Here is a 12753-nt window from a genome sequence, read left to right on the forward strand (position 1 = left end):
CCGGTTTCCATAAAAGCAGGTAACAGGAAACCAAAGAGGGCTCCTCCTGGCGCTTGCTGTAGGGAGCAGCAGGCTGGCCCCCTGCGTGTCACAGCAGTGGGGGAAACGCCGACGTGCTTTGGGGGGCCTCCTCCACTTGATAGGAAACTCAAGGGGGCTGCTAATGGGCAGGAGAGGCGCCACAGAACTTGCCCAGCCGCAAAGCTGGGCTCCTGCCGTGGGCGGAGGATCTGTGCCCAAAAGCTGTGTCTGCGGAGTCCCACCTCCCTCTGCAGGCCCCTCCCCTGTCCTCCCCTCTGCTCTGTGGATCAAGTTCTGCTTCCTGCAGAGCCCAGCCTTGGGCCCTCTCAGTCTAGCGCTGTGGAGTCCTGCTCCCCAGGCCTCCGTGGGCCCAAAGGGCACTTACCTGGGGACTGGAGACAAAGACTTCCTGCGAGCTGACAGCCCTGCTAACCCCTCCTCACTGGCTCCTGCCGCACTTTCTCTTTCTCTTTCTCACAACGAGGCGGCAGGAAGGCCAAGTGCTGAAGCTGGTCCTGCTGGCAGGGGTCCCGGGACAGCGGCCAGGGAATGAGGGGTCCTGAGGAGGGACATGGAGCCTCCGCGAGGCTGGGGGCCGCCGCCCTGGAGCCCAGCACCCAAGGCTGACGCCCTGAGCCTGGTGAGTCCCCTGAGCCTCTCTGTCCAGCTGTGCCCCAGCGCCCCCACTCCTGCCCCCGGGTGTACCCCTCATTCTCCCTCCTCCCTGTCCCTGCCCTGGGATGTCCCCATTCTGCCCTTGTCCCCCAGCTGCCCAGCCCTTTTTGGCCGACCCAGCCCTCTGACACCCAGTCCCCCTGACCCCTGGGGTGGGGGAGAAGACGCACAGGAAAGCCATACCCACCACAGCAGAAAAGCTCCTCTGTGGTTCCCATCCCCACCACCCCGCTCAGGGGACGAAGGTGAGCCTCACCACGGGGTGAGGGTGCCTCCTGGCCCACCTGCTCTTGGGAGCCTGAGCTGGGCCCTGACCTTGGGTGGAGCCTGCAGCCGGGGCCCAATCTCCACCCACAGCCCCTGCCCTGTCCTGGGAGATAAAGCCCATGTTTGTGTGTTGGGGGTGGAGTCCACCAGCCAGGCCAGCGGGCAGAGCTTCCTTGTCAGTGTAGCTCCCTGCCAGCCCAGGCGGTTACCTCCAGGAAGGCCCCCTGACTGCCAGGCAGAGTCAGCCCTGGGACGAGGGCCCCCAGCACGGCCCACCCCAGCCCCGGGCCCTGAACAGCCTGTCTCAGCTGCCAGGCCTGTGAGCCCCTGAGAGTCATCCCTGCTCTGACCCTGCTGGCTCCCCAGGGCTCAGTGGGTCCAGCACAGGCCAGCAGGGAGGCTGGCAGGTTGTCCAGCCCACAGGGGCTCAGAGCTTCTGGGGGGCGGTCCCTGGAGAGGGCAGTGGCCTAATTGTTGGGCTACCACACTGACAGGCCAGAGAACAGAGGCAGGAGACAGGGCGGTGCCCACCTCACCCCTGGGCGTTGTCCTGGATAATTCCCAGAGCCTGCTGGGGCCCACCCGTGTCATCCCTACCAGGGCACTGCCAGCTCCAGGGGCTGCTGCTGCCCCATTTCACAGAGGGTGAGACTGAGGCTGCTCCTCCCCTCCAATGCCCTGTCTGTCCCCCAGGCTTTGTGTCTCCTCCTCCTGGGGTCCCCCCGCTACACCTTGGCAATGCCCCTGTGCAAAGAGGAGGAGTATCCAGCAGGGGACGAGTGCTGCCCCAAATGCAGTCCAGGTAGGTGTCGCCCCGAGGGGCCAGCGCTGTGGGCAGAATCTCCGCCCTTCCCTGGGCTGGAGCCCCTCTGTTCATGGTGCCGCCTCCCTGGGAGGTGTGAAGGCCCCAGGGCAGGGGCCACAGGTGGGGGAGGGCTCAAGTCCCTAGGGCCGCCCCCCTGCAGCTGCAACTCTCCCCAGAGACCCTCACAGCTGCACTGCACAGGGGATGTGGGCTGGGGCAGTGACCATTTATGGCCAGAAGACTAGGACTTGGACTGGGCACTGCGGCAGAGTCAGGCCTGGGTGTCCTAGGAGGCCCCCACATTCTTCCAGAACGTGCTGACATCTTCCAAAGCAGGCTTACTCTTGGGAGGCAGCCGGGCAGGCTGTGTGGCGTGGGGAAGAGCTCAGGTGGCCTTCAGGCGCTGTGGGTGGTGTCACACCTGCTGAGGGCTTCCAGGTGGCAGTGATGGGCGGGCTCCCGTTGGGTGCTCCCAGCCCTGAGCGCTGTGGACCCTCCGGGCTGCAGGTTACCGGGTGAAGCAGGCCTGTGAGGAGCAGACTGGCACATTGTGTGCTCCCTGCACGCCAGGGACCTACACGGCCCACCTCAACGGCCTGAGCGAGTGTCTGCCGTGCCGAGTCTGTGACGCAGGTGAGCACGCTTCCCCAACCACCACCACGCTCAGCCCGGAATCCTGGTGCTGCAGCACAGCCACACCTCAGGACCACGGTGCTGCCCCCGCGCCAGGCCTCCCCATCCCCAAGGAGGGCTGTCTGATGGGGTGGTCTCTCTGTCTCTCCCCAGACGGAGGCTGGTGTCTTCTCCCCCGTCATCTGTCACCCCGACCCTCCAGAGCTCAGGGGCACCCAAGCCTGGGGCAAACCCCAATGGAGCCAGAGGGTCCCGCACTGCCTCCCCCAGCCTGTGGGCCCAGGGTCCTGGCCTCAGCCCCCCACAGTGTGTGGGCTCTCAGGAGCCTGCAGCACCCCCACAGCCTACGCCCAGGGGCCCCTCCTCACGGGCTCAGCGCTCGGACCCTGGGCCTTCTTCCTGCCTGGTGCAGGTGGTTGGGGTGGAGGGACCCCAGGAGGAAGGGCATGACAAATGTGGGGGCTGGAATGCTTTGGGGTTCAATGATGTGGGGCTTAGGGGCTCGGGGCCTCGAGCTACACCCACAGATCCCTGACCCCGAATGGGCTGAGGTTGGGGCACAGATGGCATTGAGGCTGTCCCTCAGGAGGGGAACGGGGGGCCCAGGCCCAGCTGTCACCCCACCAGCACTGCCAGCTGAGGAGGGGCTCTCACTGTCGTCTCTGCCATCTGACTGTCCTCTGCAGGGTGGGAACCCCTCTGAGGGACGGGTCTTCAGGGGTGGGCCGCCTGGGGCCGGGACCTGCCTCCTGGGTGCCCCACAGCTGCCGTCATTCTCACTTCCTGCCAGCCCGGCAGAGCAAGACTTTCAGTTTCCCCACAGGCCCCGGCTCCCCTGTTGGGGCCACCCTTCCACCACCTCCCGCTGGCCAGCCCTTCTCCGCTCGCTGTGCCGCTAATGTCCCTCAGAGCCCCTCTGGGACTCGCCTCTGTGTCCAGCACCTCCGGCACTGTGTTTTGGCTGAGCCAGGGGTACAGCTGTCAGGGTCCTGGGTGCGGGCAGAGTTGGGCCCAGGCACGCACACCAGGGCTGCTGTGCTGGCCTGGGGTCCTGTCACCAACCCCTCCTCAGACCCCAGGCAGGAGTCCCCAGGCCTGTGGGTGCTGTCCAGTCCTCTGCTTTGTCTCCTTCTGGGACAGAGTGCTCACCACCGCCTGTGCTGCCCTTGCTGCTGCTCTCAGCTCTTTCTCTTGGATCCCAGCCATGGGCCTGGTGGTCAGGCGGCAGTGCTCGAGCACAGAAAACACCGAGTGTGGCTGCGACCAAGGCCACTTCTGTGTCAGCGAGGAGGGGGACGACTGTGTCGAGTGCCGGCCCCATGCTGCCTGCAGACCGGGCCAGAGGGTGCAGGAGAGAGGTGAGCCGAGCCCCAGGTCCCTCTGCCCAGCGACAGAGCACCCCAGTCCTCCAGCACCCTCTGAAGAGACAGATCCCAGGCCCAAGCCTGAGGGGGAAGGCCAGCTCCCCTTCCGGCAGGGCCCCTAGGCCCCCTCTGCCCAGCCGTCTCCTTTCTCAGGCACCGAGTGGCAGGACACGGTGTGTGAAGACTGCCAGCCTGGGACCTTCTCTCCCAATGGGACCCTGGGGGAGTGCCAGCCCTGGACCAAGTACGTGATCCTGGGGGGCTCAGCCCCATGCTCCTGAGGGGTGGTCCTCGATGCTCCCCTGGGAGATAAGTGCTGTCCCCCAGCAGAAGGCCCGCAGGCCGCACCCTGGCCCTGCCCGTCAGGTGCCAGCATCCAGGAAGCCCCTGCTGGGACCCCGTGGTTCACACACAGCACATCACACTGGCTGAGAGCCGAGTGGAGCAACGTGGCTCCGGAGATGGACTATTCCTGGAGCAGAACTGCAGGGATGCTGCTCCCTGGTCCCTGGTCCCCTGTGCTTCTGTGGTGTCACAGGTGTCAGAGCTGTGGAGGTGTCCCTGTGATTCTGGAGTTGAGGGAGCCTATAGGGCAGATTCTCACAGTGAGGACCCCACTTGTGCTGCAGCGGGACCCCCCAAATGCCCACTCCGGGGCCCACATCTGACCTGGGTGCTCAGAGTGTCTGAGGGGAGCCTGCTGTCTCTGGGGGGAGCCTGGGGTGACCAGATGTGGCTGCCACAGTGGAGGGGTACAGCGGCCCACTCTCTCCACTCTGCCTTGCCCCTCCTGTTCCTTCTCCATGTCTGTCCCCCTGTCTGAGGCATTGGCTCTAACGGTCTGTCATCCCGGACACCAGCTCTCTTCATGATCTCTCCCTCTCCCTGTCCCGGTCTCCAGCTGTCACTCTTCACTCTCCCTCTCCCCTTCCTTATCTCCTAGTTTCTCTCCTCTTCCTTTCTTCTCTCCTTCTTTCAGCCCTGGGGCTTGGAAAGTTATTCAGACCTGAGTTGACACCCAGAGCTGTCCACTGCCCCTGCACCGGGCAGCGCCTGCGTCTCTCTGAGCTGGCCGTGCAGCAGGGACCTTCCCGGGTCGAAAGAGGATCCTGCTTCTGCTGCCCCCGGGCTCCGGATCCCACCAACCTTCTCTCCTAGATGCAGTGGCCCCTTTGAGACGGAAGTGAAACCTGGGACCAGCAGCACAGATGTCACATGTTCCTCCCGGGGCCTCAGCATTTTTGTGGGCGTTCTCGTCGGGTTTGTGTTTTGTGGCCTCGTAGTCTTCGGGATACGGATGAAAATCAGAAGGGCGGCTGGTGAGCAGTAGCATGTGGTCCTATCAGGGCTCAGGCCCGAGCACCCACAGCTCAGAGACCCTCTAGGGATCTGAGAGACAGTCTGAGAGACCCTCAAATCTGGGGGAGGGGGTGGCCCCCAGGAGCATCTCCAGGATTCCCTGGCCCCTCTGAAGAACCGATGCTGCTGGCCTGGGATGGTGGGCTTCCTGCTGAGTGGGAGCCCTGATGTCATGGGCTCTCCCAGGGGTGGGGGATAGCAGGGTAGGAGCCCCTGTCCAAGGAGCCCTCTGCCACCCTTGTGCCCACTCACCACCATGGACCCCGAGCTCCCGTCTGCCCTGGAGGGACAGTGGGAGAATCTGTGGTGTGGTGAGATCCTCTGGGATGGGGGGGTTGGAGGGTCAGCAGCCTCCCTGCTGTGGCCAGTTGTGTCCCCACTGAGAGACTGTCGTTCATTCATTTGTTCATTTATTCATTCATTCATTCTTTGCTCATTAGTTCCTTCACAAATTAGTTCCTTCACGACCTTTGTTCGTCCAGTTATCTGCCCTGCTCTGGGCAGCTCACCTGGGCCAGGCCCAGCTGGACACCAGGATCCGGGCTGTGTAGACCCAGCTCTGGCCATTGGGGAGCCCCCTGTATGCCCAAGGGGGAGCAGGCACTCAGCAAAGAAATCCGGATTGGGGAGGTTGCCCACGTTCTCGGGCTGCTGTCAGCAAATCATCCTTCGTCCTCCCCCCTGGGACTCCCAGACTGCTGGGAGGTCTCTGCATCCCAGGCTGTGAGCAGACTGGACCAGTGGCCCTGGGTCCCTTCTCACCCAGATTCTGTGGCACCTCCTCTGTGAAGTGCACCCCATCTCTCCCTGGGTTATGGTCAAATTGGGGTGAGTTAGGGACCGGGGTTTGACAGCTGGGGAGGTGGGCACGGGTGCCCCCATGTCTTTTCACATGTCCTGGGCCCCCTGGGGGACAGGCCCTGCAAGGAGTCCCATCCACATCGGTCTCCCTATCTCTGAGAGGGTCAGTTTCTCAGGGAAGGTCACACAGCGAGAAACCGGGAGCGTGGGCCCCCTCATTGCTGTGGGGCCCCTCCCTGACGCGTGTGTCTCTGTTTTGCAGAGGGACCCGCTCGGGTGAGAGTCTTCTCTCAGGTATTATTGCTTGTCCCCCAGTGGAGGTGACACTGCAGGGCGGGTGGGACCCCAGTTCTGTGAGGGTCCTGAGTCCTTAGCCTACAGCCATGCTAACTCGGGAAGAGAGGACACAACCCCTCCCCTAGAGACCCAGGCTGACCCTGAGCATCACGAGGAGGCCCGTGGGCTGGAGCCAGGCCAAGCAGGGTCTTCACGCTGAATGTGTCCTGCAGTGGAAACGGCGGCGTGCGGAATGGGAAGTCACAGCTGCCCAGGCCCAGCAACTCATGCCGGATGTCACCACGGTGGCTGTGGAGGAGACAGCATCCATGTTCACTGAGAGGGACCAACATGCTGGCCAACAGCCGCAGGTGCAGCCGTCTGAGAAATCTCAGACTGCGCCTGCTGAAAGCTGCCAGGCCCTCAAGGGCTGAACGTGGGGACCAGGAGAGCCAACGGGACCCACTCCGGGGCTTGCTTCAGACTCTGTCCAGCAGAGGGAGAGACAGGCCACTGCTCAGGGGGCTTTATGGACCCCACACACCTCCCCACCAATCACATTCGTGTCCTGAGCCCTCCACTCACCCCTGTGCTGACCCCGCGCTGACCCCGCGCTGACCCAGCACTGTGAGGACACGGCCACAACCACTTTTGGCTCCATGCCCTGCCTGCTCCCCGGTCCTCCGAGCCTCAGCTTGCTCCTCTGTGGGCTGGGCCCGTGGGCACTTACCTCCTGGGCTGGGACTGGACGGGACAGGCCATGAATGTGGCATTATGTGAATATCACATTTGGAACACATTTTTAAATTGGAGTTGTGTGCCCCATTTTTTCATTTGTTATTAAAAAAGTATATTTTGGGGAGATGCTTTGAGAGTATGTAAATATTCTGTTTCTCCTCAAACTTTCTGAGAGATCACGAGAAGCACCGACAGGACGTGTCGATGACTGTGTTGCGAGGAGCTTTGAGACTATAACATCACCCACTTCTCATCAAGCAATTATCTGTTGGTTTTTCTTGCCTGAACAATGGCATTCCACTGGAAAGAACTTTCCCCTTTCATTCATTCATTCATTCATTCACTGATGCATTGACCTCATGAGGATCTCCTGGTTTCTGATTCTACTTCTGGGTTCTACTCCATTACTCTCTACGTCGGTGCTCAAATCGTCCCTGCTCTTACCAGTAGGAGTCCCTTTATAATGGCTCCTGGATTCCTTTGACATATCCCTATCATTCCACGAGCCTGTCTTTAATTTCTGGCCCAGCAGGATGTTCCAGGCTTCTCTGGTTCTTTCCCTGCCCCAGTCCTGGGACCGGATGTTTCTCCATGGAGCCCTGGCCGTTTTTATGGAGGATGGTATTTAGAAACCAACACAAGTGGGCGGCTGGTGTGCTCATTGTCACTGGGGTATCATTGCTTCCAGGATTCACAGGGGACGAGTCAGGAGTCATATCCCCACACCTCTGGACACACGTCTCTCAGAGACACACACGGAGCTGAGACACAGATCTGTGTGCAGGTGCACTGACCACGCGGCAGCACAGTTTGCACCGAGAGCTCTGGTTCTGGACGGACAACAGCGTGGATTCTGTCTGTTCCCTTTCTGTGTCTGTGACTCCAGACCCTGACATGAACCCGGCTTCCCTTGTCCGAGCACATGTACTCGTTGGCTCCGTCCTAGAACACGCAGGGTCGTCTCAGAATTGCTCCTGCTGTGAAAATCCTCCCGAGGAGCCAGAGGTCAATATTTGCCTTCAGTTCGTTCTTCCTTTCCTCCAAATATCATGCTCCAAAGTTACATTGGTTAGTTTTTTTTTTTTTGTGAGGATGATTAGCCCTGAGCAAACATCTGTTGCCAATCCTCCTCTTTTTTGCTGAGGAAGATCGGCCCTGAGCTAACATCTGCCAATCCTCCTCTTTTTGCTGAGGAAGACTGGCCTTGAGCTAACATCCATGACCATCTTCCTCCACTTTATATGGGACGCTGCCACAGCATGGCTTGATAAGCAGTGCGTAGGCCCACGCCCAGGATCCGAACCTGTGAACCCTGGCCCACCGAAGTGGAGCACACAAACCCAACCACTATGCCACTGGGCTGGCCCCTACATTGGTTAGCTTTTATTTTATTTTTTTTTTCAGTGTGGTTGTTTTATTCATTTGAAATATAATTTTGTTCATTCTTTGAGTCTGAATTCTGTCTTACATGTTTGTCCTCAACCCCTGTTGATTCTCTGTAGCTGTGTGGCTACCTGTGTATTTATATTTATCCATCTCTCTACCTTATTTATTTCTTCATCTGTGGGGCATTAACATGGGCATTAATGTCAGATTAGTGGTCTTACCACAGAGGCTGGCAGTACAAGAGCGTGACAGACGCTGTGATGTGTATGAGGAACCCATCCTGAGTGGAAGATTCGGGTGGATCACAAGTCGAAGCAAGGATGAGGAGTGTATTCCTGTCACGGCACATGGACGTCAGGAGAAGGACTCTCACAAGATGTGAGAAGGGCTCAATTTCCCAAGCAGCCACCCCGGGCTTAGTGTCCAATCACCCAACAGCTGCAAGTTAATTAGGCAAACGCTGACATAACTGGAAGGAGGGACACCCAGAGGCACTGTGACAAGTGGGGCTTTCACTGTCCTCTCTCAGGCACTGACAGAACCAGAGAAGACCAGCAAGGAGAGGGCAGGCCTGAGTAGCGCCATCACCCCTCCACCTCCACTCACTGGTGCCCCCGGACGCCCGGGCACAGCAGCAGAACGCATGCCCCCTTATGTACTGATGGGACTGTCACCGGCTGGAGGTGGTCTGAGCCTCCGAGCAGCCTCAGTGAAATTAAAAGCTGTGAGATTCTAGGGAGTAGACACTTCCACAGCCGGCCTCTGGGCCCCAACAGGGCAATGGCTGCTAGAGGCTGCCGGAAGGGCTCTGGACGGGTGTCCACCCTGCAGCCCCCAAAGGCCACGCCCACCTGGGCGGTGCACCTGGGTCCGCCAGGCCCTTCTCCTCCGACTGGAGCAAGGCCAAGACAGGAGGCCCGCACTGAGCCTGTCTTTTTTCTGATGTGGTGACATGTGGGGCCTCGCTCACCCTGGGGAGACAGCCCCTCCCAGGGCCGGTCAGTTCCTGGAGAGAGTGAAGGCTGGTGTGGTAACTCACCCTTCACATGCCAACTGATCCAGGGCCCACTCCCCACCTCCTCTGTTGGGTCTTACACTCCAGGCCAGTCATCCCTGCCCTAGTCACCCCAGGGCAGGAAGGGGCACCCAGGGCCAGTGCCTACTGCCCAGAGCCCGCTGAAAGTATTCCCACTAGCCAGTCCCCAGCCTGCTGATCACCTGTCCCCGCCTTTCCTGCAGAAACCAAATCAAGGCTCATGCCCACGTTGTCCCCTCGTCCCTCTGCCTCCTGAGCCACACTGGTCTTCCCCACGTGGCCCCCGTGGCGTGGTGTGCCCCTTCTCTTGGGAACTGTGAGCACCGTCTTTCCAATGACAGTTGTCTTCTGAAACGTGGGCCTCAGGATAAGGCCTTCAGATCAGGAGATGATGATAAAATCTGTGTTTTTAAAACGAGAAGTGCTGTCTCAGAGTTGGATAGAGGGGTTCTGGAGGGGCAGGGCTGGGCTGGGGCCCAGAGGGTGGGCTTCTCCACCTCGCCTCCCTCGGCATCCCACTGGATGGTGCAGCCAGTTGCCTGAGAAGGAGCCCCCGGGATGGAGGTCAGGATGCTGGGGGAGGTGTTAACCTCAATGTGGTCAGGCAAAACCTCAGCCCTGTGTCACCTCCAGGTGTGGCACCAGCCTCATGCACCAGGCCCTGGATAGGAGCTGCCAAGGGCGCCCCATCCCTGCCCCACACGCCTCTCTGGGCTCAGGGCGGCCCAGGCAGGATGCAGCTGGGCGGTGTTGGCTGCGAGCATCATCTAACTCCTGGGTCGAGTCTGGGAGCAGCTCTTGCACGTGCAGAGGGCTCCTGCGGTCGGCCCGGTTTCCCCGCCGCAGCAGGGCTGATGCTGTGATACGCCTTGTGTCTTCTCTTGCACACCCGTGCTGGCCAATTCGCCCTCTGCCCACTGGGTCGAGGAGAGTCCTAGAACTTTACCACGAGGGCGCTTGCCTACTGTCTGCCACAGACAGACCTGGAGTTCCGAGGGCCACCCTGAGAACCACTTGGGTGCCAGGCGAGACCCTCCTGGTCAGCGTCCAGGATGCCTGCCAGGGGCGAGACTGCTCTCCTGCCTGATGGTCTCTCAGCAGAAGGAGTCCCACGTGATTGGCTGGTGGCCACAGTGTGAGGTTCAGCGGGACTCTTGCTATGTCCCTGGTGAAAGCCCCCTCCCCCCACCCTGGGCACAGGACCCCTACCCCTTGGAAACCAGAGCTGCCTGACTCAGAGCACACATTTGCAAGGGTGCAGGCCAAGCCTCGAGGGGCAGACCCTGCCCTCCCGGGGCTCAGTGTCCCTCAGCACTGGGGACCAGCTGGGCCCACACAGCTCACCTTGCCCTGGGCGGGGGAAGGGTCAGGCCAGAGAATAGCTGCCCTGGAAACGGGCCAAGGACGGGGCGGGCCCTGCAGAGGGGCCTTGGGTCTATGGGAGAGAGCCTACCCAGTGGGGAGGGCAACACCGTGGGGGACAGAGGGAGGGGAGAGGCCCGAGACTCAGCCAGGGACTGAGAGAGCAGGAAAGCACAGACCCCGTGGTGCTGTCTGCAGGTTCCCTGAGGTTGGGACCCAAACGGGTCAGTTCCAGAGTCAGGCCTCTTGCAAGGAGATGCCCACCCATCTCCCCATGTGCTGGTCCCACCTCCCATTCCTGGCAGCTGAGCTGCAGAGATGAGAACCCCCCGGCCAGCAGGTAACCCTGAGCCCCGGCCTCCTGCTGCGGAGGAAAGGGTGCTGCTAGCAGGGAAGAGCTGCTGGCTAATGGACCCAGGTCTCACTGGTAGCCTGCCCCACTTCCTCGGGACACTGGGCCAGGGGAAGTGGCCTGGAGGAGATAGAGGCAGGAGCAGAAACAGCTGGCTAGGTCAGAGTGGCGACGAGGGTGTGGTTTGAGAAGTGGGCTCAGGCCTGCCGGGCAGGCAGACACTGGAGGGCTCAGGGCTGGGTGCTGGGGGCTGCAGGGAGTGGGGAAGGGCAGGGTGGGGAGGGAGCGTGCAAAGACTGGGAGGGGGGACCTGGCTAGCTTATGGTGGGGCTGGGGGGTGAGGCCCCTCTGAGCAGGGATCCCTCCCCTCCTGCCCTCATCCCCTCCTGCACCCATAGATGGTCCTGTCCCATCCCATCCTAAGGCTTCCCTCGGACCCACCACTAACCAGCTATACACCTAAACTGGGGAAGAGGAGACACATCTCTGAAACACAAAACAACGTTACCCTAGGGAGAGCGGCGCAAGCCTATTCTAGATTCATTTCAGCAATAGGGTTTATGACCTTGATGTTGGGGCAGGATGTCCCAAGGGTACAACTGCTATTAATAGTTCCTTTGTTCATTGATTAAAGTCTTAGTGATCTGAGGTCGACGGGAGGAATCCAGATTGTTTTCTATCTATTCCACATTTCTCCTAGTATGAAAGGACAAGAGAAATAGGGCCCACTTTACAAAAGCACCTTCAAACTAACGGATGATATGACCTTAATCTAACTAATTTATACCTAGCCCTGCCCAAGAACAGGGTTTTTCAGGGTGGCAGAGCTGGTCATTGTGTAAAACTTAAAGCTTTATTGCCAGAGGTTCAATTTCTCTTCCCAACAACATGCTCATAATCAATATTCCCTTACTAATTATCCCTATCCTGCTTGCCGCTGCATTCCTCGCGCGAGTCGAGAGAAAACTGTTAGGCTACACACAGCTCCGAAAAGGACCAAACGTACTCGGCCCCATGGCCTGCTCCAGCCCAAGGTTGATGCTGTCAAACTGTTCGTTAAGGAACCACCACAACCACTAACAGCATCGACAGCCATATCTGTCATTGCACCAGTCCTGGCCCTTGCTCTGGCCCTAACGAGAAGAATTCCACTACCCATACCATACCCACTAATTAATATAAACCTAGGCCTACTGTTCGTATGAACCATACCAGGCCTAGCTCTTTATTCCATTCTCCAATCAGGCTGAGCTTCAATTCCAAGATATGCACCAATCGGAGCCCTACGAGGAGCAGCACAAACAATTTCGTGGGAAGTAACATTAGCAATTATTCTGTCAGTCCTGCTAATAAACGTTCATTTACATTTTCAACATTCATTATTACCCAAGAACACTTATGACTAATTTTCCCGTCTTGACTACTAGCCATAGTATGATTCATCTCAACCTTGACAGAAACCACTAGCCATAGTACGATTCATCTCAACCCTGACAGAAACCACTGAGCTACATTCGATGGAACAGAGGGAGAGTTGAACTCGCCACTGGTTTCAACGTTGAATATACAGTGGGTCCATTTGCCCGGTTCTTACTGGCAGAACATGCCAACATCATGATGATAAACACCTTTACAACAATTCTATTTCCAGGAGCATTCCACGACCTCTGCATTCCCG

General features: G+C 59.4%; 1 protein-coding gene across 4 annotated transcripts; it reads left to right on the top strand.

Moving 5' to 3' along the window:
* The first annotated feature begins 261 nt into the window (after nt 1-261).
* Nucleotides 262-6812, top strand: TNFRSF14 (TNF receptor superfamily member 14). 4 transcript variants are annotated; one of them, XM_058552696.1, is made up of 8 exons: nt 262-661; nt 1657-1765; nt 2339-2401; nt 3542-3759; nt 3903-4009; nt 4924-5084; nt 6188-6219; nt 6435-6812. In XM_058552696.1, exons 1-8 carry the CDS (start codon nt 593-595, stop codon nt 6633-6635), a joined length of 960 nt encoding a protein of 319 aa, XP_058408679.1. In that variant the 5' UTR covers nt 262-592; the 3' UTR covers nt 6636-6812. The 4 variants fall into 4 exon arrangements, with proteins under 4 accessions (XP_058408679.1, XP_058408678.1, XP_058408681.1 ...); XM_058552695.1 differs by having other exon boundaries at nt 264-661; nt 2276-2401; XM_058552698.1 differs by having other exon boundaries at nt 272-661; nt 3604-3759; nt 3919-4009.
* Nucleotides 6813-12753: the final 5941 nt, after the last annotated feature.

Source organism: Diceros bicornis, chromosome 13, assembly GCF_020826845.1.
Source record: "Diceros bicornis minor isolate mBicDic1 chromosome 13, mDicBic1.mat.cur, whole genome shotgun sequence".
NCBI lineage: Eukaryota > Metazoa > Chordata > Mammalia > Perissodactyla > Rhinocerotidae > Diceros > Diceros bicornis.